General features: G+C 41.4%; 1 protein-coding gene and 1 long non-coding RNA gene across 5 annotated transcripts in view; both read left to right on the plus strand.

Moving 5' to 3' along the window:
* LOC139623341 (uncharacterized) overlaps positions 1-27085 on the plus strand; it is a 343520-nt gene that overhangs the window by 34594 nt on the left and 281841 nt on the right. The window lies entirely within an intron of this gene.
* fancl (FA complementation group L) overlaps positions 17446-27085 on the plus strand; it is a 34039-nt gene continuing 24399 nt past the window's right edge. The window contains exons 1-5 of one of the 4 annotated variants that reach the window (XR_011691474.1): positions 17446-18025; positions 18508-18566; positions 18758-18818; positions 19360-19416; positions 19746-19843. Coding sequence is in view for 2 of the 4 variants with exons in the window: in XM_071481475.1 (XP_071337576.1) it covers positions 17939-18025; positions 18508-18566; positions 18758-18818; positions 19360-19416; positions 19746-19843 (362 nt within the window). In the remaining 2 variants the exon portion in view is untranslated. The remainder of the gene's footprint in view (positions 18026-18507; positions 18567-18757; positions 18819-19359; positions 19417-19745; positions 19844-27085) is intronic. The other 3 variants (XM_071481475.1, XR_011691473.1, XM_071481473.1) reach the window with 3 other exon arrangements.

Here is a 27085-nt window from a genome sequence, read left to right on the forward strand (position 1 = left end):
ACGGTGGTCTTGCCGCAGGCTGCTCCCCTGGCTCAATGTTCAGTCAAAACATCTTCTGGTAAAAAATATATATATATATATATTAAAAAAAGAGGAAAAAGACGGAAAAAACTGCAGCGGAGCATGCTTTCCTGTCAACAGCAAAACACAGCAATGTGTTTGGATGACAATGCACTGACACACTGACACTGCACCTACTGTGCACTCCCAACCTTTGGGAATTCACTGGAGTGAGGAGCCGGTGTCTACTTAGCATCACAGCTCCAGATGATGTACAATATGTGTCACTCTGCACGCTTTTTTTTAAAGCAACATATGTTTTGCTACACACTAACACAGAACTCACACACACACTCACACACACACACACACATACACACACACACACACATACACACACACACACACTGACAATGGCTCTACACTTGCTCTTCTACCTGGAATAGCCTGATCCCTGAGGGGAGTGGTGTTTTAAGACATTCAAACACACTCTCACGCACACACAGATAGATGCATGGTAAGTGGACCCGCAGACTAATGGAGTTTAATTACTCCCAGCACATCCATCAGGGGCTCCAGTAGGGGAGTGGAGTATTTTATCACCACTTTTAAGGGTTATTAGTACAAATACACTGTCACCCTGCATTACCACTGCAACGCTTTAGGGTGCCATGCCCCCACCACATTCATTACAATCTCTATCAGTATCTATCAGAACTAAATGCTCCCTCTTTCTCCCTCTACCTTCCGCGTTCTAGACTAACCCCCCCACCTTCATGCTTCCATCTCCCTTCACCTCCTTTGACACACATCTCTAAAAGTTTCACTCCATTTATCGTCCGGCACTTTGATGATGGGGTTCGGCAGCTGGCAAGGACACTACCAGACAGTGAGTTAAAGAGCCCAGTGGTCACTCCAAAAAAAAAAAAAAAGGAACACTCCCGGATCGGATGACTTCTTTTCAGGGAAGCTTAGCACATTATTCACTTCATGCCATTACCAAGCACGCAAAGGTGGGAGGCTTAAGAGAGATTTGCTACCTTTTTTTTTTTTTTGATGTGTACAGTTAATTGAGGAAAGGGACGGTTCGCAGTTTCTGGCCTGGGGAGGAGAGGTGGGGGACATCAATCAAGCAGTATCCAACACCTATGGAGTCCATTACTGACTGGCGAGACTGACATTTTGACTAATTTGAAGGGATGTTCTTGTTCAGGTTTTTTAGGCAGTGGTGATGTGTATGGTGCATCTGTGTGTGTGTGTCCGTGTTAAGTATGGCTTGATCCATTATAAGAACTTATGTAATTAGCTATATGAGAGCTAATATGGACTAGAGTTATATTTAAATTTGACCTAAAGATCAGTAATTACAGTTGCTGCATATTTTCACGCTGTAAACAACACACTGGACCCAACTATAATGGCCTCTGTAGCAGCCTTTATTTATGCAAACATTATTCAAAGGCCAAGATGACTTCATGGGTTGAACTAAAGGTTGAATCCATAATGTTGTAATCAATATAGTTATGATCTTCATCATCATGGTAGAGTCAACAAAGCTCATAGTTCTTTTTCTTCTACTTTCCATTACAAAGGGGCGTTATCGACTGTCATAGACCAACCATTTGGAGAAACAAAATGTCTTATGCAGCACTGACCAACAGAAAACTGTGAAGAGATTACAATTGTTTTTCTCTTAGAGAAAATATGCCATCCAGTTTGTTTGATACCCTTGTGATAGAGGATTCAATAGACCTCTTCACATTGGTGGTGGCAATCTTGGTTGTTAAAGGAGCTATTTGTGAGTTTTCCTGTTGCTACATAGCCAGCGTTAGCACCGGCCAGCTGTTCACTTACCCTTCTACAAGAAACGTTGCGAGTTCAGCATCAAACTTCATTCTTTTACTCACCAAGAGCTGTCTCCAGAGGTGAGCAGCGCAGATGTTAACTTATGTTTCTATCTTCTTCTACTGAGGTTAGCATGTTAACCAGCTGGCCAAGGCCCATCTCATCAATTTCTGATAGTGACTAAATATAGCCTCCAATCTGCCCTGAAGACATAGTGCTGCTCATACGGCGTATTATAACCTCTTGTCTTGTAAATGCAACAATGGCCAAAGTTTTTGTGAAGCTACAATCACCACCAGCTGCTCCCCCCACTTACAAATAGCCCCTTCAAGATCATCTGGATGAACCACTCATGTTTCATGTCCCTCTGGACTTCTTTGGAGTGATGTCCCCCTCTTCCCAGGTCATAACAATGTTTCGGTTTGTATAATGATGTCATAACTGTTAGAAATATTAACAAGCATACACCAAAGAAGTTGAAATAAACCATAGCTTTGACAATGAAACCATCCTCTAAGTTTTTGATTTCAGTAAATTATGTGTTTTACCTTATGTTGCCTGCTTTGCATTTTTCACTACATGCAAACCAGAAAATAGATAATTCATTGTCTGTGATGGAGTTTGAATGTCCTATATTGTATAAACTGAGATATCCATGTCTTTTGTGATTATAAAGCAGGTCTAGGTTCTACATTGATATCGATACCGTCAGGACTTCTGTAACTTTGTGATGTCACAATAAAACACTCACCACACTCCATTCCCCAAGCCCAGCCCACTTGTACCCACCGTCCAACTTTGAAGGATTTGGTTTGATTTGGTTCTGAGTGAACAGTCAGCTACGGTCTACGATCTATTGTTACTAGAGCTCCAGAGAGAAGCCTGAGAGAGGAGACGTAAAACTACATTGAGATGGGTTTTGGTTCTTAAAACCACAAATATATCTTCTTATGGATATCAACACTTCAAATAAAACATGGGAAAAGTGTAAAATATGGGACCTTTAAAACAGCAATGGAGCTAGTTTATTTTGTAAAGTCAATCTACCAATTGCTGCCAACTGAAATATAAAACTAGCTATAACAAGCTAGCTCGTGGACAGATTCTAACTAGTAGCCTAACAATAAAATGTAACTATGTAACTATGTAACTAAAATAGTCTAATAGCTAGCCTAAATACTGTAAAAGAAAAAGAAAATAAGTTGTTCCACATCTGCTATTTAAGTTTATCTGTTAGGTAACACTGTCTGGCGCCACTGATGTTTAGCAATTAGATTACTCTGCTTAAGGAACAGCTCGGCCACAGAGAAACGGATGTGGGTTATCCAAAGGTCCAGTCTGCCTCCTTTTATCTGTGAGTCTAAATATTGCATTGATTTGATTCTCCCCACCTACAGCATCTTAAACACAGAGCTCAGAGTCCTGAGACTGTTACGTGGCAGCTGTTGGCCACAGGTTCCAAGGCTGGGGAAGGTTATTTGGAGGTAAACCCACACAGCTCGCGCTTCATAAATGGCACAGTTACTGTTCTTACACAGTGTTTATGCTCATGGCAAACACCTGGCACAATTGCTTTGGTTTACATTACCATATAAACCAACCTACAGAAAATGAACCCACTTCCCTGAAAACTAAGGAAAAGTTTAAGTTTGAGGTTGATGTATCGCAGACAGCTCCAATATATGAAGAAAAACATTCAAATATCACTGCTGAAACACCCTGAAAACCTACAGTTAATGAGATATTCAGGAAAAAAAGCAAGTACAAAAAATAACATATAGATGATTTAAAGACAACCACTCACATGAACTATGTTGCATCTCTCATGCTCCACAAACCCAACCACTCCAGTCATTTCTTTTAAAGTTTGCTTCACTCATCTGACCAGGTGGCTGTTTATTTCCATTAAATTATTTCTTCTTTTTTTTCCAGAATCATGAAATAAAAATCTATACTTGGATTCCCCAAGCTCTCGTTATCCACTTGCACATATTTTATGGTGAAATAAAACAGCAGCGTAATGAACGTTGAAATTTGACCCTGTGCTGTTCGGGCCACGCAAAGGTCAGGAAAATTAATTTTGCCCACTGTTGGAGGGGAGAGACGGAGAAAAGAAGTAAAGGAAATGAAGAGGGGCAGAAAGGTTATGGATACAATAAGACATCCTGCGTAACCTGAACATTTTTAAACCACATCATTCAACAGCTGATGAATTATCTCCGTGTGTGTGTGTGTGTGTGTGTGTGTGTGTGAAAGAGAGGCACCTCTGTCGCTGCTGTTACCCTTTTGAGAACAAAACTACTGCTGGTTCTGTTATTTATGGAAAACAAGGAATGTATGGATTAAACAGATGATGCCAAGAACAAGATCAACAAACAGAAAAAAAAAAGCTATGATTCACTTCCCAAACCGTGGAAAAGCGCCAAAGCGACAAACAAATCAATGGCAGTTTGGATAGATCTGGCCCCGAGCATTAACAGGCCGTGTGGAGCATTGAAATTAATATATGTGTTGTAAAGTGCAGTTTTCTTCATATGCAGCGAGGCAGGTCAAAGCTACAATATGTGCTATTTTGTTCTGATTAACATTGCTCTACACAGGCAGTGGATGCAGTTGTAGAAGCAGTAAAGCTTCCAGCAGCGGCGGTGTGCTAAATACATATATTTTCCTCCTTTTGAGCAGCGCGGAATAAGCAGAAGAAGTGATGCCGATTATTTTAAGAGACAACAGTGAGATCAATCAAATTAGAAACCAGCCAAAACAATCAAATAATGCACTGGATAAATGATGTCATACTATAAAATCTATGGCTTATTGTCTGGGCATGGGGCCAATTTACATCGCTACACTGGTTATGCAAAGCAGTAGGAAGGCTTTGAACGTGAGCTAGTCATCAATATACAACAGCAACAGCCCGCCACTGTTTTTCAATGTAAATTTGAATGTGTTGCTTTTTTTGTGCTTATGGCAGCCCTTTAAAAAAGTCACATGTGAGGGAGGATGAGGAAGAGGAGAAAAGAGAGGAGAGGAGAGGGAGCGGGAGGAAGAGAGGAGGAGAGACGAGCCCTGGCTGGCTGCCACTCATCTGGGCACCTTCTCTAAGCAGGGCAGAAAATCAAACACGCCAGGAAAGAATTAAAGGAGAAAGAGAGGGAGAGCGGGAGAGAAAAAGAAAAATGATTTTTCTTATAAATAGCATGGCTTGCCAGAAGGCAGAGGAAATGAGAGCAAGTGAGCGCTGGAAAAGAAGGGCTTGAGCTTGACACGGGGCTTAAAATTGAGAGGGGGCGGAAAGAAGGGACCTACTGCGCGAAAATGTCTCCAACCAAAGCAAGGATTAGTGTTCCAACCTCCTCCACCGCCAAGATCCGCCAGTACAACTAATCACCTTCACAGCTTCTCTCACTCTCCCTCTCTCCCTCTTCTCTCTTTTCTCTGTCCTTTTTTTCACTCTTTTCATTCCCCTCTTTTTTTTTCTTTTTTTTTGCCTCCACTCTCCTCTGCTCTTTAAAGTATCATTTCGCCCCTCTCATCATCATTATGGCTAAAATTAAAGCAGAGTATGTTCTGCCAAGCGCGATTAGCTGCCGCAGCCTAACTGGGTGCAGCTAGGTGCTCAGGGTTTTTTAGTGCGCAGATGCACGGTGCATTACCAGGCATAGGAATACACTGCAACTTCAAAAGGCATCTACATATATGATGACTAGGGATAGCAGATAACCCTCCCCTCCATTCTCTGTCTTGCGTTCTGTCTGTCAAACACCCCCTGTCATCCCTCACTCTGTGACCCCCCATCTCCCAAACACCCCCCCCATCCCTCCCTCCCCACCTTCCCCACACGTCAGTCCGTCTTTCCCTCCTTCTCGTCTTTTATTTGTCTCTCTTCCTCCCCGTCGCTGCCATCCATTTCCTCTCCCTTGACAAGGCTCCTCACAAAGATGGCAATGGCGAGAAGAACGATGGGGCATAAACGTAAACAAGTCAAATTGATCACGCTGAAGATGAGCCCAGCAGTGGGGTTTTTTTGAGGGGTTTGTGGTGGCCAGGGCGGGAGGGGGTGGTGGTGGGTGGTGGGTTATGAGGGTGGTGGGCAGGTGCAATTAAGCTCCTTTCTCTCTCTTCTTTCTCTCTTTTTTTTTCCCAAGCTCCATCGCTCTTTTCCTCTAGTGGAGGGAGGTGGAGGGAAGAGAGAGAAAGAGAGAGAAGAAGAAGAGCAGTTGCAGAACCATCCCAGAGAAAGAGCCACTTCATAAGCAGATGCCTGGCATACGATTGCAGCCGGGGGAGCGTGTGAATTCATTCTCCTCCGCTATAAATACACGCCGTGTCTCTGTATAGGTGCAAGCGCAAAATGTAATTAGGCAGTGAGGCAGAAAAGCAAGCTGCCTTTCTCTATGTTTGCATATTTTGTCCACAAATAATGTACTACAAAGGCAAAGAGAGGAGAAATCTCTCTTGAATATTCATTTACAAAATAACGGTTTGCTGATGAGGCCAAGGCATGTGATAATCAATTAGCTAAATGTTCTACAAAAACCTGGCAAGAAGGGAAAAAAAGGCAAAAATAATAAATATGCAAACATGCAGTGTATGTTGGTAAAGCGAAATGACGACTTCAGCACAAGTCTGAATATCCATACCACATTAGCCTAGATAAAATATCAGAGCAAAAAAGGGAGCAGGATGTGTATTTCTAATGAGTTTGTTTGTTTCAAGTGCTTGTACGATAAGAAAGAGTTTGTTTTACATACAATGTGCCTAAACGCACCTGCTGTTGCCTGTGTAGTGTGCGTGGGATTAGGAATATTACAGGAAATGCAGATAGTGCAGATGGATTAGAGAGCTGCACACACACAGCAACTTCTTTTGTGTGTGTGTGTGTGTGTCAGAGGTCAGGGGAGTGTCAGGATGACACCTGGCACGGTGTTGCAAGTCAATTTTGTTCTTTTTTTTTTTATTCTGAGCAACAATCACTGTGACGGATAAACGGTGAACACGTACGTCAGCCTCGCGCTGCGTGGCCCTTGCTGACGGACTGAAACTGACTCCTGTGCAGCTGCAGCTAACAATTATTTCATTATTGATTAATAACCTGACAGTTATTTTCTCAATAGATTGTTGATAAATATCTATAATGTATCAGCAAATCGTGTAAAATACCCATTACAGTTTCCGAGAGCTACCCAAAAGATATTGTATTTATAATTATATGAAACGTGAAATATGAAACCTCATTTGTTCAGGGGAGTTTCATTAAGAGCCATACTCTCTTTTAGCAGGAACAGCCTGACCACTTTCACACAGTCTGACCTGCTGGTCACTGAGCACCTCTGCTGGAACAGGTGGGGTCTTGCTCAAGGGCACCTCAGAGGTGGTAATGACAATGCTGCTTTTCATTTTCCTGCCCAGATTTAAAACTAAAAATCTCTTGCATTTTATTTTGAAATTTGACTCAATCAGCAATCAAAACAATCTTGGAATAATTTTCTCTCAAACGACTAATTTGACAGATTGTTCCTCCGCATACATGCAAGTCATTTCCCGCTGAATTCCACAAGTGTAACTGTACAGCTTGTCCGGAGTAATTGAAGTGTTCTGCAGCCAGTGCTGCAGTATTATGCTTTACAGTTGCTACCACTACAGTGTTGTTCCATGTGAAAACAATTACAGTACATGTAATTAGGCCTTGTGCCTATTAGTAACTGGCAACAAATATTACTATTTGGTATAAGCAGCTGGTTTTCATAATAAGAATAAATGTCACCACCGCAGCTCCTTCCTCTCCTCCAGGCCCCGTGCCCCCCGTGTTGCCATGCGGGGCACATCGTCCTCTGCTGGTCAGAGCATGAATTAGAGCTGACCCTCCCACCTGCAGCCGGCCTGGCAGGGAACAAAGAGGCAGCGCTGTGCCAAAGAGGCGTATCACTCGCTCTCTCCTCCGGGGGGGGTTAAGGGGGGAGTGAGGAAGAGGAGGGAAGGTAGGGTTGAGGGGGCTCCACCATACTTGAGCAATGCAGCTGTGCTCTGTGGTTGACTCCCACCCGAATGGCAAACTGTTTCAGTGTGTGTGTGGGTAGGAGGGGTGAGGAGGAAGGGTGGATGGTGGTTGTTGGCACAGAGGGGTGGGCTGGTAAGACATCTGTCATCCTATCATCAATGCTGTCACATCATAGGACAAATGGGCTGTGGGATTTTTACCGCCCAAAAACAAGGGATGGGCAAAAGGTGTCGGTCAGCATGTTATCTATTATCTGTGACTGCTCTTTGTTCCTGTTTCAGTGGGCGCCGGCCACTGCGCTCCACCTCATCAAAGGGTGAGGAAGACGGATGGAGAACGGTCACTAAGTGAGAGAAAACTGACAAATCAAAATCAACTCAGCACCGTGAGGCTGTTCTGCATGTGAACGTCCTTGGCTGAGGCCCAAGAAAACCCCGACGTTCAGGGGTCTGGCAGCGTCACTTCTGAGCAAGGATGGAGAGTCAGAGAGGGGAGAGTGGCATATTTAATTTCCCATCTCTACCCCACCATCACTGCATCACTGCTGACACCCCCCCCCCCCCCCCCTTTTTTTTTGTTTTCTGAAGCAGGCTGCTGCACCAAGGCAAGGTCTTCCATAATGACACCTTGACTGTGAAGAACTTCATCCACTCCACCGTGCTATCTGGCGTCTGCATGACAAGACGGCGGCGGGCTTTGTTGCCAGGAGAATGGAAGAGAGAGCTTTGAACTGCAGACTGACAGAGTGTGTGTGTGTGTGTGGGGGGGGGGGGGGGGGGGGGGGGGGGGGGGGGGTTCTAGGCATCAATGCAAATTATTGTTATTTACACATTTAACCCAGAAACTACCCCCCCACCCCCCATACACACACACACCCCCACCCCCACACCCCACCCATGTTCATTGGGTTGCACTGGGCTGTGGAAGAAAGTAGTAGTAATGGTGGTGGTGATGGTGTCGGTGATGGTGATGATGGTGGGGTGGGGAGGGGGACAATTCTGACATCATGTTGCCCTCTTTTGGCAGGTGTTTGCAACTGCAGCACTCTGTCCTCTCACCTCTGAAGCTGCAGCTCAGCCTGTCTCTCCCAGCTGCACCGAGGTGATGAGACGTGATCACACGCACAAGTGATGAACGAGGGAAGGTGAACGAAAAGGGCTGACGAAAGGAACGAGCACCAGTGTGTTAAAAAAAAAAAAAAAGATTGAAATTGTGCCTTTTACGAGATGCTCTTCCTGATGAGTTTACCTTCAAGAATGTACCTGGTAAGGGCCGAGGTGGGTCACAGCTCCATCTACGCCGTGATGCCAATAAAAATGTAAATCCAACTTAATGTGATTTGTTTTTTCCTAATGATTACCACACTTTACACACGGATGCTTTTCTTTCTTTTTCTTTGTTAAAGCAGGTAAAAGTCTCTTTAAGAACAATCTCTTTTACAATAAAGCAGAAATAGAGAGGCAGCATCAGAACAAGAACACTGTACAATACAATACAGACAATATAAACAGGCAAAGACAACTGCCACATGCTGCTGTAAGTGTAGAAAAGATGTGTAGTGAAGATGTTGCACAAGTATGTATGTGCATGTGCAAAGACTGATCTAAAAAAAACAAACACTAATTAAAAGTGCTTTTTACAGATTCATGTAAAGTGAGTGTAAATCAGCCGTACATTGTTTCAGGCAGAAGGAGTTGCATATTTCAAAGCTTTTTTTTTTTTTTTTTTTTTAACTTCATGTTAATTCATTTGTAGAATATTGTGAAAGAGGCTGTTCTCTGTCCTCAGATCAAAAAACAACAAAGCAGCTTATTTATTACGGCCCATGGTTAAGTTTTATTGTTAAGCAGCATCCAGCAGTTGTCTCAGACAGCGTCAGTCGTCTCAGCACGATGCGTTGGTTTTGATTTCTACACAAAACCAGCCCCCGGTCAGCTCTGCACTGTGTGTAAAAGTCTGTCCGTTGGTTCATCTGTGCACACGCAGCGACGATAACCAAACACACAGCATCTTTAGATGCCAGACAGGTGCCAATAAAGGAAGAAAAAAAAACTATGAAATGATGAGATCCTGCAGAATTCATTGTGATGTCTTATTTTTGTGTGTGTGTTTTACTGTTGAATAAATCTAAAGATCCAATCAGCACCTGGACTGACTGCCGTCAGACTGGTACGGTACGAGAAACTAGATAATACAGTTTAATCGCTGACCACAGATTGGATTATAAGTATGAAATGACACTGAATGTGGATTGTGGATTGAGATTTATTTTCTGCTGTTGATCTCATATTGCCACTCCACACAGCGAGCCGAGTACACTGGCAGCGCCTGTCATCAGGCAAAGCTCCAAGCCATTTCCCCTAGATGCATCTCAACTGAATCAATAGAGCTCTCGCAGCATATCATTAGACATAAGTATTATAATTACTTGTGTTATTAATTTTGCCTTAATACCAAGGATAATATGATATGTAATTCAGCCCTGTTGAGGGAAAGGAATATTGGATAATCACAAATGCATCTCTTATGAAAATCAATATTGAAATGGATATTCCAATAATGCCAAAACCACTGCCCCTCTGTTTTTTTTCTCATGCATATCAACCAATCATTTTCTGCATTCGTCTGGAAAAAAATATATAAATATGTCCAACATATTTCACATGGGCGCCCCTGTACGAGGCAAAACAATATGGATTTGTGTTGCCTTGCAAACAATTTTAATAAAAAGCTATTGATTGGGGATCGAGCAGTTAGCCTGTGGGCTCGGAGCACCAGACCCCAGTGGGTCCAGATCATTAATGTCCTCAACTGCTGGCTTCACTGGTGCAAATTTGTTCAATAAGGGTCTGGCACTCATGCTTCAGGCTTTGATTTTGACACAGCCACGTCAAGCTGTTTCACAGGCCACAAACCTAAGACACACTCAGTCAAAACACGATGGGAGCACATGTTTCTCTTCTTTATGAATATTACAATACATTCCAATTAATTAAAGAAGACAGTGCTAATGCAAATGATTTCAACACACGTTAGTCCTGCTACTACTCAGCCTCAGCGCAAACATCATCTGGAGACTAACCAGGTTTAGTCAGAGGAATGTGCATAGTAATAATCGAAGGAGCCACCACCCACAGTAATACATGGCTGCTTTCACACACACGCACACATACACACACACTGTACGGCTTGTCATCAACAGACATCCTCCTGACAGAGGGGAGAAAAAAAAAGTGCAAAACACACTCTCACATCCTCTGTCAAACCTCACTGAAATTTGTGCAGCCACTGTATCTACATCCAGGCAGAAACACACCTGCGTATACTTTCTTGAGCAGGTATCAAAGCCTTGGTGCAGTGATACAGTTTTAATTACCAGGTACTTTCCTTGTGCTTATGATTTCAATTTCTCCCCGCAAAGCTGGTAATGATATTCAAAATGCCTGCTGGCGACTCCGACTCCTTATTCTCCCCTGTCTTTTCTTTCCCACTAAAATGTGAATACCTGAGTTTATAGGCTTATTTGTCCTCCAGTCACTTTGTAAAATCTTTATTCTGCCGAACATATCTTTTTAAATGCGAACCTCGCTGGAAGGAATGGCAATAAAGATTTTGGGGAAGGGGGGAGAAGGGGGGTGGGGGGTGCAGGGAGATCAATGCAGAATGTATTAGCCTGCACTACTGAGACCGACTTCAATAATAAAAGAATTGATCCTTTAAAGCGAAGCTTATTCTGGGCATGGTAAAGGAAGATGGTCCATTCCAATACTGCCCAGGCCAGATGGAGAATCACAGCAGGGCTACCCCCCCCCCCAAAGTTCACATTGTATTTCAAACCCATATTAGATTCAGTCACACAATTACTGAGGGGATTCCTGTTGGAATGCGTGCATTATGGAAGAGCATGTCCAATAATACAGCATATGGTATAACTTATTCAATTGGCACTACTTAAGTTTTTTCAAGTAGAGAGACGGTGAGAAAAAGAGAAAAGAGATAAAGGAGTAACCTTCACTGAGATGGTAGATTTTTGGGTAATATATGTTATTGCTGGAGCACATGTGAATTTACTGTTATGTAGTTTATGAAAGCAATTCTGAGAATTCATGTTTGCCACCAGAAGATTTCGCTGGCTGTCATGTCATCCGGTTTTCTATTAAACTTCTTGTTTTCAAAACACAAGCTGCTAATATTTCCCAGTTACCATTAGTCATCGGACACATCACACCCTAGCGCTGTCTCCGCACGCAGCCGTGGGTAGTAAAACACCACCAGCAGTAATCAAGCGTTGGGGCTGGAGCTATAACAAGCACACTTCACAGTATGCCTAACAAGCACACTTCACACACTAATCAGCTCAAGTGGACATGTATTGCATCCACATCCTTGTGTTTGGTTTCTGCCTCGTGGATACAAGCCCCGGCTTAGATTATGAAATTATCTGGATGGTATCAATAGATAAGGTTATCAACGATCCCGCCAAAGGGATGAGTACGTATGTCGAGATATAGTGGGGAGGGGGGATTCCTGTGGTGTTCACTGATAAAATAAAGGGCCGAATGCAAAGTGAGGGTAAGAGGTAAGAATAGAGGAAGCAAACACACCATGCTACCTGTATCATCTCCAGGGTTCTGAAGACTCACTTTCCCTCAAAGTGCTGACATCCCATAAATAAGAGTTACTTTGAAATATAATAATTTGAGAAATAAACTTTAAAACAAAAATGTCCTATACTTGTATTATCTTGTCTTAAATATCAGCTATTTGCAGCCTCAAGCTTCATTACACTGCTGTAGATTAATGCTTACACAAACACACACATGCACACACACACAGTGACCCCCCAGTTCCACCTAGTGTCTCCTCTGCAGGGTTGCAGGACTGACACATGGCTCCCATCAACTCATTTCAGACAGTCTGGATACAAGCCTATCAGTGAGGTCTGTAATCCACAGCTAAGACTCCACACACCAAGCTCCCCACTTATCTGGAGACACACACACACACTCACACACACAGACTCGTAGTCAAACACACTTGAAAACAAAAGTGATAGTTGGAGGCTGGTTCACTCAATTTGCGTATCAGTCGTCATGTAATGTATATAAAGGGAGAATCATCATATACATGAGCATGTGCTGCCAGGTTTTAATCATGCTGCATGGGTCACAGTAAATTCAAGCCAAATACAGTATGTACATGAATACATGCATTAGATAGACTTTAAAAAAGGAGTTGATAGGTATCCTAAAAATAGAAACTTCCTATGTGGATAATGCAGTACTGTAAGTGCAGTAAAGACTAAAGAAAGAAAGAAAGAAAGAAAGAAAGAAAGAAAGGGAATGTAATTCTTGCATTTTGCAATATGTCAATTAATCCTTTATAAAAATCTAACAGGCAAAGAAAGAAAGAAAGAAAGAAAGAAATGTCAGTATTTTGAAACACATTTTAAAACACAAAGTCTGATGAAAAGCTGCAAACCCTCCCACTGTGGTCAGAAATCATGCAGAAATCAAATTATTTATATTAAACACATAAAAAGAAAAAAAGCACAAGTGCATGTTCAAAATGGTGCTCGAAAAGGACAAAACACAAGCTAATTTACAAGTGGGCATGCACAAACTACTGAATGTCTCCAGCATATTTTACTGTCAAGCCATTCAATCAATCCCCATTCCAGGCAACAATATGTCCCATTATCATTCAGATACATGCAAAACACCACGTACAAAAAAAAGAAGAAAAGAACAAGAGAGAGATAAAAAGGCACGTCGGACGAGGTACCCCTGCTCATGTCTTGCTTCAAAAAGAGAGAGAGAGAGAGCGAGAGAGAGAGAGACAGAGAGAGAGAGAGATGCAGGGTGCAGGACCCACACGGTGTAGTTCCAGCCAATTGCATTCCAGAGAAGTGACCATGGCCAGTGATAAACAAAGCACCATAGATCATTCCTCTCTCAAACGGAGCCCAGCGCTGGAGGCAGTGGAAGGGAGAACGGCCAGGCAGAGAGAGACAGAGAGAGGGAGAGAGAGAGAGGAGACAGAGGGAGAAGCAGACAGAGACAGAAGACGACAGAGAGCTCACCGCCTATATGCGTCTGCCCCTCTGCTATCCTCTGATGCTACATTTTGATGCCCTTTTTGCAACTGGAATGCCATTAGAGCCGGCCGCACTGCACACCTGCAGATTTACTCTATGTGACAAGAGCAAGCGAGTGAGCCAAAGAGAAAGACATGTAGAGAGAGAAAGAGAGAAAGAGGGACAGGAGAGTGCCGCAGCTGCGTCTTTCTCCCACTGCCACTGTGCTAATACATTGTCTTCAAAGAAACCACAGCAATAGAAAAAAATCCTTAAATTGTTCCCATTTTTCTAAGAGAACAAAAAAGGGCATTCAACACTTACCCACTCCCAGACACAAGAGTCAGATTCAGTGTTCATTTGAGCCCAGTGTGCGTCACAACAGAAACTCAGATATTCCTCCAAAACAGATGTGCAAAGAGGAGCAGTGAGGTTCTCTCTCTTTTGTTTGTGAGTCTGCCTGGCTAGGTTTCTGTATTTGCATCAGCTGGCTTTTTACAGCTTTGAAGCAGGTGGATGACAAAAACATCAATCTCTCCAGGCACACTGTGTGGCATGCATGCTTCGACACACTCCCCTCACCAGCTCTATACAGTATAATCACACATTCCCATTCTCTCTCTCACGGCTCCACGAATGAATATGGGCTAAAAAGAAAACTGAAAGACAAGTGTGCATTGTTGGAGTGTGCTTTTGTAGTAATTATATTTTGATTGGATTAGAATAGGAATCTCCAGAGTTCCATTTGCCATATGCTGAAGCAATTTTATGCACACTGAGGAAGGGAGGGTACTGGATAGATCAAAGTTAGCAGACAATAACCATGAGCCAGAATCACAAGGCGTCAATTTGATCATTTTCCCTCTTTAAACTACTTTACAACATTAGTTATGCCAAACCCAAACAAGATTATATACCTGTGTCGAGCATAGGAGCTAAAGGATTTGGTGGAGACCAAAACAGGGATAAAAGAAATGTGAATATTGAACTTATATTATATATTATATAATATTCACACTCTTGAATTTATCAGGTGGTTTGATACATGTCTCCAAATGAATGAAAGTGTTCAACCATAATGGTCAAACCAAATCCTGTAAGGTCGCTGAGGGTGACTGATTCGTTGCGACATCACAAAGTTCCAGAAGTCCTGACAGCTGGTTTTCAGGCTCAGTGTCTGAATACAGGCTGTGTGCATTTCTCTGTAGACTGAGGCTTTGATACTTTCACAGTATTAATATAGAACCTAGACCTGATTTATAATCGGAAAAAAGATTCACTCTCTACATATGGGACCATGAAACATTAATTGACAAAACACTGTCCTGCATCAATTTTGAAATGATTTGATCCATCTGAGCAATTAAACAATGAGTATGGTATTAACAAAACTTGCTATATTCATCATATATTGCCAACCATTTTCTTTACTTTAAGCTACATATTGCTCTATGGATTTAAGCCTCAATCATTCTCCCCTGTGGATGTGCAGCTGCAGACACCACGGACGGATGCATTGTTTTTATCATACTACTTTCTAGTTTGTTTGTTTGCATGCACCTTGTAGCATAGTGCCTGTGCACATTGGGGGGTACACAGACGCCCAAACAGAGCCTCATGTACGCCCACTGATAACGAAATGTATGTAACTTGGATCCTGAGGGATTCTTACATATTGCAGAAAATATAACACAAACCACAGTATATAGCAGGGTTCAAATTACAAGGAGGATTGGGTGCATCTGACCCCCCAATTAAGGCCTGTAACCCCCCAAAAGAGGTAAAAACAACAGTCCAGGAAGGTTGAAACATTTACATATGCTTCTTACCTGTAACTGTAAATATTACATTATATTTTCCATATTCAAAGTGAGAAATATCCAAAAATCTGTCATTGTCATTTATTCCCATGATGCTGCTCCTCTCTGTGTGCATGCAGGCAGGTGTGTGATAGGGTTACTATGGTTATGCCAACGCTCTGCCAGCCAAACAGAAGAGAGGGTCCCTGATTGGCTGGCTGTTTTCTGAATGCTGGAATAAAAATATAGCAGATTTCAAGTAAACACTCTGAGAAACCAAATCCTGCAAGGTTGGATCAGGTCCCAGTGGGCGGGGCTGAGGGCGCAGCTGGGAGCAGTGACTGTGTTGTTGTGACATCACAAAGTTACAGAAGTTCTGCAACTCATTTTAAGGCTCAGTTTCTGAATACAGGCTGTGCGCATTTTCTGTAGACTGAGGCTTTGATACTTTCACAATATTAATATAGAACCTAGACCTGGTTGATAATCAAAATAGACATGGAAATCTCCATTTATACAATGTAGGACCTTTGAAGTCTAGACCAACAGCAAGCACAGAGGTCACGCCAGAGAAATTTAAGTGTTTAATATCTGTGCCTTTGTAAGTTATAAAATGAACTGCTAGATGTGCCCGGCATGGGACTGTGCTGGTAGGGGAGACAGTTTTGTGAGGTATGTTGGTTTTGAATGAATAAAAAAATTCAACTCCATCCTCACAAAGGTATATATGGATCTATCTATCTATATATATGGATATACATGTACATTAAATCAAAATAAAACTTTCTTCTGAGTGGGCGTCAAGCCAGGTCACGACATGAATCAGGCCCGTCATAATGAAGGGAACTTAGAAGGAGATGCTGTGCCATTGTCACTTACTGCTTGTCCCCTTGTCTCCATGCAGGATGAAACTGTCCTGCATGCTCCCAATTGAAAAGTAGTGGTTGCATGTTGCACTTTATCAGAATTGGGGACATTTAAACCTCAAGGATGAATATTTGGCTGTTGGTGGCAAATGTATACTGGGTTACCTGCTCCACCACTGATGAAGAGCCATAGACTGTATACAATGAAGAGCAGAAGGAGACAGCCCCAGACTGGGCTACTTGTGTCCTAGTTTGTTCAACACATTTTTTGAACCCTTCTTAAATGTTAATTCATTAAATTAAAAACCAATTGTTTATAAAGAATTACTCTCAGTGTCTGTCTTTATTGTCAACATTATCACATTATTTCAGCAACAAGAAAGAGAAAGTGGCACAAAGGTGAGAAGGAAATTTAATGAGACACATGTATAAACTTAAGATGACACCTAAAAGACCTCAACATAATGGAGTATTTGTAATTTGCATAAATCTATATCCATTTGTTATGAGAAAAAAGCTCTTTCTCCTATTATTATTTCAATTCGATTGCAGTTTCATAGCTTTAGGCCACACGTTAGCTTGCCTTGCTTTTACCTGTTATCACATTTTATGGCTTATTTTAGTAGAATAATTTGTGCTGTGGTTATTCATCTTGCTAGCTTTCAATCACAGAAATTCTTTTTTCTAGAACAACAACAGTAATAACCTGAGCAGGAGACAATGAAAACCAATAGATAAATTTAAAAGAAAAAAGTAAACCTAGAACAGACGGGAGAGAAAAGGAAGCTTTATTCAGACAGCTGCTCTATAAAGTTATTTTAACAGCTATTTCTGTGTTACAGCTAATGCAACTTTCAAATGTTTCCTACACACAATTCTTCAGAAGTTCAACATTAGATGTAGAAAGCTACTTTTGGAAAATACAAATAATGACTAAACATACCTTTTAATCATTGCAACTAATATTTAGCGAATAAACAATGACATGATAACGGCAGTAAAAATGATTTACACGCTGTCATTTAAACTTTACCCCACCATACGTCTGCTGAAATTCCGATATTTTTGTCAGTAACTGAACGCAGCTGCGTGACGTCGACGTATGTTTTTCCTGGAGGGATCTGCAGTCCCGTCTTCGCGCACTATTTCAAACCTAGCTAAAACTTGTTCACGTCTTTGCGGAGTACTTTTTAATAGCGTTAGTTGAAACATATAAGCTCGCACGCTTGGTTTAGTTTACTGAGTTATTTAGATTCGTGAACTTACTGCTGTCACGTAAGACTCGCTAACGTTAGCTAAGGAAGCAGTCCTCCTGGTTTGACTAACGCCTGAAAGTTTACCGGTGATAAGTTCGATGGAGAGTTCACTGGTAAAAGACAACCCGTTACTTTTACCTCTCAACCAGGAGAAAACTGTCTATGACGGATTTGTCACTGTCCAGGTAACTCAAGTGTATGTGGGATGTTCCTTCTCCACTACACGGGAACGAGTCTCCAAACTCCAAACTCTATTGAAATAAATCTAAATTCCTCCCACCACCACCTAGTGATAGCACAAATTAATTTCAATATACTGGGAAGAAACTGTATGAGGCTATTGTTGTTATTATTATTATTATTGCTATAATTATTGTTATCATTTTAAATCTGATATTAACTGCTGGTGTTATTCGGAGCTGAATAGCTTATGGTGTTGATTGACAGACATTGCCTAAAATTAGGTTCAACTCTGTACGTTGCTCATCTGGTGCATAAAGAAACTTGATATCGCCAAATATCTGAATGGAATTTGGCATGTTCTTCATTTTAAGTTTTATTCATAACTTACTTACTAATATAGAGGGATTTTAAGTATAGCAGATTACTATTGCTTTAATAATATACCACATTTTTCATTTAACTTCCTGTCACATTGATTTTCTAGGAGCAGGACTTCAGATTGAGAATTCAACTACCACCTGATCGCCAGCTCAGACGGGCCAGGTACAAGTTATTACCCCACCTTCTCTTCACAGGAAAGCTTTCCCAGATGTATTGTTGATGCTGCAAATGATGCTAACATTAGAAGAAAGTACAGTATTAGTGCATTAAGAGGTGTCCTTGCATAGCCACAGAATATGTGCGATTTATTTACTGTTGTGGAATCACTAACTGTTTATAACTTTGCATTGTAGGTTGCACTGCAGTTGGCAGTTAAAACACCTGTTGCGTGGACATGAGCACATAGTGAAGCAGGTAAACTCCACACCATAGGATATATACAGCACCAAACCCTGTGTTGGTTTTCATTTGTTGCATCATACTATTTTTGTTGTGTCGTGTCAGCCAGCTTTGATGGAGATCATGTTCATTGTGCTGTGTTTTATTTATTTATTTACTTATTATTGTCATGTCATTTTGGCTCCTTTGTGTTGCGCTGCATCACGCCTGGCGTCGCTCCGGCACTCTCTGTCACCCATTAGGCTTGCCTCACTCAGAAGCAGAGAAAAATATTTTTCACTGTTTAATTAACATCGCCTGGAAAATGTCCCTATTTGTTATGTGGCCCCTCAGGGTTATTTGGATGAGATTGATATTTCACCCCGGGCTGCAAAGTTCATTATTTTCACAGCCTTTAAGCTATCATTAATTATTAAAGCTGGTGGCAGCCCCCATTAATCACAAACACTGTGTTTGATTTGAATGGCTGGCTAGAGGAAAAAAAAAAAGTAGACACTGTCACTTCATTATCTTCACATTCAAGGATGTCTTTTCTCCTTTCTTTGACTTCTCACAGAGGCTGCAGCAGTCTGCCAATCTTGTCAGTTTCATGCTGGAGCTGAAGACTGTCGTGGTAAGGAGGATAATGACACACTGGTTAACACGTTCACTTTGACATAGCTGCTTTTCAGACTGGGAAGTACACGGAAACCTTCAGGCACTATCAACAGCTTTGATTGTCAGGTGCACATGTACATGTATGTTTTGTTATATTAATGAAAAGTATAACAATCTATATTCTTAACACCAAACAACCAGAGGCATCGGACAGGGCATTGGCCCTGATGCAGTTTGGCCGTGTTCCTCTTGTTTGCTTTTAGCAGCCAGATGATGGTTAAATTGTGTAATGGTGTGCATAGTAATCTGGGCTTAAAATAAGAAGCGCTCTCTCTGTCATTGCAGGAAGTGGGTCTGAAGAGCCGTCCCGAGTGCAGCTCCATTCCACCTCCGCAGTATTACTCGCAGCTCATCTCTGAGATGGAGACCCTCGGGTGGGACAAGTAAGTGGGCCTCTATACTAGCAATAACATCGGCTCTGGGGCCAGGTTTTAAATGAGCATTAGCTACGAACTCTCTACTAACTCTAACTTCATGTTTCCTAGCTCTGCATGTGACTTTGACAGGTAGCTGATCAGTGTTGTCTGCAGCTTGCATTTTGCTGATTAACAAACACATCAACTAACAACAATGAAGAGATGATTGTGAATCACTGCTGATTTTAAGATTTGTTATTTATTTTATCCACTGGTGGTGCAGAATGTATTTATAAAAAAAAATCTTAATGAGTATGCTGTGGAAATCCGCTAGTAATTTCCCAAATATTTGATTCATGATTGGAACTAAAATCATGTCAAATTTGACATTTAGCGTCTAAAAAAAACGTCCATTGTCTTAAGAAATAAGGCGGTGCAACAAATTTTAATCTGCAGGTTATTTTCTTGATAAGCTATTGATCATTGTTTGTAGGAATCAGAGACATCAGCATAACAACACAGGGTCATGGGAGAAAAAAAGTTGAACCAGGTTCAGCTTTTGCTGCAACACAACGCTACATTATCTGGCCTACATTAGCAGCTGTCACTCAGCTTTGTCTGCTCACCACTCTTACAAAATGCTGTGGGATTATGTTTTGGAAAAGTGAGGTCTCACTAGTCTGAAAAACATGGCCAGCTTCCTGATTTAGTTTAGTTTATTCAAGTAGTGGATACATGTATGAGAGGTTGAGAATTTACTTGTGGGTAGTGTGCTATGTGACCAAGACTCACGCCTCAAGAGTGTAGCTACAATTACTGATGTTCCCAAAACACCTCACAGACAGGTTGTTGGTAGACACTAGCCAGGTGGCTGCGCACAGAGAAGCCTCCAGTCTCCACTCAGTTACTGCAGTGCAGCAGCCCAGACAGGTGTGTGGCCAAAAATCAGTTAGTTTGAAAAGAGTTAAATAAGGTTCTGTTTGTAAATTGAACCAAGTGATTTTATCTACCTGGTGAATCTGAGCAGGCGCACGAGTAGAGCCTGTGTATGGGAAACACTGACAGTATATGTGATTTGATACAAACACTCCATTCTTCCTACTGGCCAAAGCCTTGCACTGTGCACAGTGAGGGAAGGTAACATCAAATTCTGATTCTAAAACATTAATGTAGATAAACTAACACTGAGCTGTTGGTTATATTGAATTGCTACATCATCATCAGACTGAGGCTAGCCAGAGCTGCCATAGATGCTAGCTACACCTCCTGTTTCTCACAGTTTGAGAGGTTGATACTGTCTGCATCAGTTTAATCCAAATGAACCTACTAGGCTTGATAATATGATAAATCCATATCGCAATATTTCCCATCATCTGCAATAGTTTTCAGAAATTTTAAAAAATCTTATATTTCATAATATTGATAATATAAATATAAATATATTTTTTGCAGATATGCACAGTCTGTGAAACATATTGTAATCAGTCTCCATTGCTCTTGCTTTGTCTTTTCCATTTATGCGCTTGTACATATAGCACATGCAGTCTGTCTGACAGTGACAGCTGTGACCATGGCTAATAAGGTATAGGTGATTTGGCCATAAGCTTGACGTTAACAGTGAGAGTCGGTATCTCAGTGCATGTTCAGACTGTGAACTAGTGAACTGTAGTTTTTGTTGTAAATCAGCAGTTGTTTCAGTTTTCAGGTGGCTAAAGGGTCTACATGTATGTTAATATGTTCATTCATAGTGTATACTTTGGTTCAGACATGATCTGTTCTCCCCACTCCTCAGCTTAAACAAGAGGAGGGGGGTAATGAGAGAGACAGAGAGAGGCTGAACAAAGCAAAACTAAACAGATGCTGAAATGTAATGTTATTTGGTTCCTTTTTTCAGCTGGGTTGCTAAAACTCTCAGCAGCACTCAGCTTCTGTACATTAGAAATTAACTGGCTGCAAATTTCAAGCACATTAACCTACCTTTATTACAGTACTGGTAAGAAATATTGTGCAAGCTTGTCTTTTCATTTGCACCACATTTATTTCACAAACCGTATCTGAATAAGCCTTTAGAGATAATTCATCTGGTTTTTCAGATGAAATGTAACTAGGATCAGTGTTACAACAATAAACTATTGCTGCAGTGCTGCTGAATGAATCACCATTAAATGTAAAAAGTTATTTAAATTGGGTTTTAGCACGAATCAAGTGATAATCAAATGATGTTCCCTGTTCCCTCCCCCACCGACATGGTGCCAGGATACTTTGAAAGTAATTTGCCTGCAGACATACTGATGGAGCTTGTTTCAGGATGATCTAGATGTCAACACTTTGTTTTACTTTTCTCTACTGCATTTACAGGGAGAGCCTCTGCTTTCTGTCTCACTGTGTGTGTGTGTGTGTGTGTCTGAACCCCTCCCCACACACAGGAAGTGGAGCAGAGAGACGGGTTGACAACTTGTTATGTTAAATGCAATAAAAATTTCCCAAAGTGTTATAAATCCCTCTAAAACCAAAGATGGACAGTCATTCACCCTAAACCTGTTAAAGACAAGACAAAATATCGGTGTTTTGAAAGGTCCCATATTGTATAAAGGCAGATTTGTTTTTTGATTATAAAGCTAAAGCCTATAAAGGTCTAGGTTCTATATTAACACTGTGAAAGTATCAAAGCCTCAGTCCACAGAGAAATGCACACAGCCTGTATTCAGAAACTGAGCCTGAAAACGAGCTGGCAGGACTTCTGTAACTTTGTGATGTCACAACAAAGCAGTCACCACTCTCAGCCATGTTCCAAGCCCAGCCCACCTGGACCCACCATCCAACCTTGCAGGATTTGGCTTCTCTGAGTGCTTACATTAAATTTACTATATTTTTCTTTGATCACTCAGAAAACAGCCAATCAGAAGGGAGGTCTGTCCAACCTATTGTTATTAGAGCTACACTGAGCTGGTTTTGGTAATCTCCTTATAATAATAAAAAACAGGAAAGGTGTAAAATATGGGACCTTTAAACACGAGTGTGCTGGCCACAGTGGTGATGCTGCTAGCAGGAAAAGTTATTTCTGAAACTGTAACTTATTGATGTTACTTTTTTTTTTCCTTTAGTGTATTTTCTCTAGAGGTAAGATGAACCTACTGAGGTCTCTATAAGGCTGGAATACTCCACTGCTTTAAATGGCTATGGAGTAGTCTTTGTCTTTTTCCCCAGCTGTCTAAATTGATTGAGGAGGCTGCAGCACCATAGCTCCACATTAACAAATTACTCTTAGTGACTTCCTTATTTTTAGTTATAGAGTTAAGTTAAATCCAGGTCACATTTAATAACTCTCAGCCCACGTGCAGTGACAGGCCCAGCTAATACCGTCGTCTCACTCGTCAGGAGAGGAGGTGGAGGAGGGGGGGTTGGTGGTGGTTAGCGGGAAGATATCTGTTCTCCCCCAGCTTGGATTAAGCCTTGACTACTACACTCATTTTCCACTCTCCTATTAATGACCATGGCTACAATTATGATATTAGCGAAATGCAAATGGCTCTAATTGAAGAGTCTCAGGTTTTAATAGGAGAAGGGGAGGTGAAGGTATGCTTTATGCTGGAAATGAGACCAACATCATTTTCAGTGTCATGTTACGGTTAGGAGACATTATACACAGTGAACCTCAATCTCCAAAGCACTTGAGTTTCGCTTGGCGTCTTAATTTGTATGGGCCGTGCTAATAGCTACCAGGGGTTTTCAGCTGTAGTGCTGTCTGCTGATTGGGCTCAGAAAGTCTCTCTCTCTCTCTCTCTCTCTCTCTCTCTCTCTGCCCCCCCCCCTCCCTCTCTCCCTCTCTCCCTCCCTCCCTCTCTCTCCTTCGCCATCTCCTTTTCTGCATTTGAGAGCATGGTCATCTTAATTGGCTGGAGATGGCATACCATGTGTTAATTAATGGAAAATGAGATCAAGTAGGTCAGCCGCCATCACTTGGTGGCCCCAAAACGTGGCCCGGGAAGCTCTGGGGCTCATTATTGGCACAGCTGGCACTCCATGTTCACAGCCTCTTGGTGTACGTACCGAATGGCGACTCTTCTTATCACAGTGTTATCACTCTGTCACACTGTGTTGCTGCTCTTCTGAGGCCAGTTATAGAGGCGCTCTGACAGCAGGGCTCCGTTGGGCCAACCAGGCCCAGGGCTGAGCGAGTAGAAGGTTTCCAACATGGATTTTCTTTGTCTTCTTTTTTTTTTCATCTTTGGTTTTGTTACATTATTGGGCCATCTCATAAATTGCTCCTATAATCCTGTGATTTAAATGAAATCACTAATGCTACTGGGAGTTATGCAGTTATGCAGTTACATCCAGTAAGTAATGATAATGTCCTTATTAGTACAGTTAGCCTGTAAGCCAGGCTGTTGAATAAATAGGTGTCTCTTTACTTAATAAAATTAGTGTTTTATTTTTCAACTTTTTCGTATTTTTTCCAGAGGGAGATTCTTATACTAATGTGTCTATATGACTGGAAAACTCTGCTTTAAGTGGCTAAATGGAGCCCTTGTCTTTTTTTACCCAGCTTTCTAAACTGATTGAGGAAGATGCAACAACACAGCTTCACATTAACAAATGACTCTTAACGACTTCCTTATTTTTTAATTATTGAGTTATAGTTAAATCCAGGTGAAATCTGTTGATCACACTGCTCATGAATCACTTTGTCAACACACACACACTCACACAAAAAAAATTCAGGCATACACACTCAAGCAAAAGTGTGCGTGGTGTGCACCGTCTGGAAGCAGCTCACTTGGCTGTGGAGTTGCAAATGGGATGCTCTCATCAGTCTTCCCAGCAGGACGTCTGACTGTCATGCTGTTTCCATCATGGCCAAGTAGGGGCGGCAGCTAGTCCCTGCTATCCTGGCATGAGACCCCAGAGAGGAGGAGATGGAACTTTGTGTGTTAGTGATGCGCTGATGACTTTTTCACTGTCAGTACTGTTTGTGCAGACCTCAACCTAAAAAGTTGGTTGATAACTCAGTGTTGGCCTGATTTGTCCTCTCTTAATACAGATTCCATAAGAGTAATAACTTCCATTATATCTGCTTCATGATATTCAAGTGAATATTGCCTTATCAGTCTTTTTTGCATTCAGCACATTTTCAGATTGTGTCTTTTTAAATTGTTGTGCTGCATGTTTTATTTTGCTGCCTTGTGTAAAGCACTTTGTAACGTGGGTCTATATATTATTATTATTATCATTATTATTATTATTATCAGTAGTAGTAGTAGTAGTAGTAGTAGTAGTAGTAGTAGTAGTAGTAGTAGTAGTAGTAGTAGTAGTAGTAGTAGTATTAGTATTTATTGTTTTACAACTGTATATCCACTTGAAAGTAAGGCTGGCCATTGGAATTGAAACTTTTTATTGCAGTACACAGTTTATATCTCAGTATTTTTGGACTCTCCTCTGAAGCACTTCATAAAAGCTCAAATTAACCCTTTGATGCATAAAATCACACCAAGTATGAAGATTCTAGTTCCTGCAACATGTGTCTGCAATGAAAAAATCTTGTTTACATAGACAATTTTAAACTTGGATGCAAAAAGGGAGAAAACATAACCAAGTTAAACTTAAGAAAGCAGCGGGGCTGAACAATATGCAAAAAAAAGTTGTGATTGTGATATGAGACACTATTTTAGTTGGAAAAGACATTTTTGTATTTTATTTTGACTGAAAAAAAAAATCTAAAAATGATGATGAAGTGATTTTTGTTGCGTCTTGTATGAGACAAGCATGTTCCCTTATGTCTGGAGAATATGATTTGTAGGCTGGGGCATCTCTGTAATGCCACAATGTTTCATTTATGGTCTGTTGTTGTGACACATTTTACCTTTATCAAAAAGAAATTGCAGCTCCTTCAGTTTGGATAATATTTCTATTAATTGTTCAGCCTACAAAACAATATTTACTCTAACCAGACAATTCTAACTAAGTGCTATTTTTAGTCAGACACCTACAAACATCACCAGACATATATTATATCAGCAGTAACTGATTTTAAAGTCTCCCTTCAATCAAAAATGTGCTTTGGCATATTATTACTTCACTTTGAGCTTCACTGTGCAGAATCATGTATGAGAGACAATGGACACTAGAAGGTTATTTCCACATTCATCTGCTTTGAAAGTTTCACCAGGCTAAAATTAAATCTCACTGCAGGACGTTTACCTAGAAGCTGATTTTATGACATCACAACTAGTTTGGACGCCAGTCGGGGTTCAGTAGAAGAAATGTTGTGTTCCAGCAGTTTTGAAATGACAAATATCTGCATATAGTTAGAGGGTTTTAATAAGAATCAGACACAAATTATTATTCCAAACAGAGTTACTTTATATGTATTAAAAAATGTCTGGAATGAACTTAAACTTTAAATGAATTCAGTAAGGTAAACACTGATAGAGAGATGAAGTAGTGATGGAGGGGACACACACATACTGAGTAAGCATGGAACAGGAATTTATCTATCAGGTCAGCCTCAAGAAAGCTACACATGAATTTGAATGATGATGATATCACGTGTTTGTATGTGTAGTTGTTAGTGTGCCTATGACACTTCAACACTGTTGCCCTTCGCCGGCATTTGATTGTGAGTGTGCGAACAAGCAGACGCTTTTATGAGTCAGGCAAAGCGGACACCGTCTCCCATCATTCCATCACTTCCCTAAGTGTGTGTGTCATTCCTGAGCACAGCGCTCACATCACTCCCCTCCACCACACTCCATAAATCCTGAGCAGATATACCGCCATGTCAGCCTTGGCACAGAGCGTCCATCGTAATGTACTGTAAATCTGCAGGAGGACTGTCCAAATCCTTTGTCTCACATCAAGACTTGAGATGGACCAGAGTGGCAGTAAATCTGACAGCAGTGTTGATGCATGCTGGGGCCAGATCAGTGCTTTGTCCTCAGCCTCAATAGGTTGTAATTAGCTTAGGATGGAGGGGGTCTGATATACAGTTTCAAAACGTGAACCTACTTCAAGGAAGGTTCATTGGAAGACACATAATTGTAACCTCGAATCAGACTCTTGAACTGCTAAAATCATTGTGTTATTATTACTGTTTCCTTTTAACAGTTGCAGATGGATGTTGATTGAGGTTTCTTCCCATTGGCAGTCGTGTCTTTAAGCAAACTTTACACCAACACTTTTTCACTGTAAACAGCTGCTGCTGCTGCCAAAGCTGGGTTAATGAGACTTAGACCAAGAGTAGAACTTGCTTGAGACCCATGTTACGTCCAG

Source organism: Trachinotus anak, unplaced genomic scaffold (assembly GCF_046630095.1).
Source record: "Trachinotus anak isolate AG129_WGS33_773 ecotype Australia unplaced genomic scaffold, CSIRO_AGI_Tana_v1 ptg000007l, whole genome shotgun sequence".
Taxonomy (NCBI): Eukaryota; Metazoa; Chordata; class Actinopteri; order Carangiformes; family Carangidae; genus Trachinotus; species Trachinotus anak.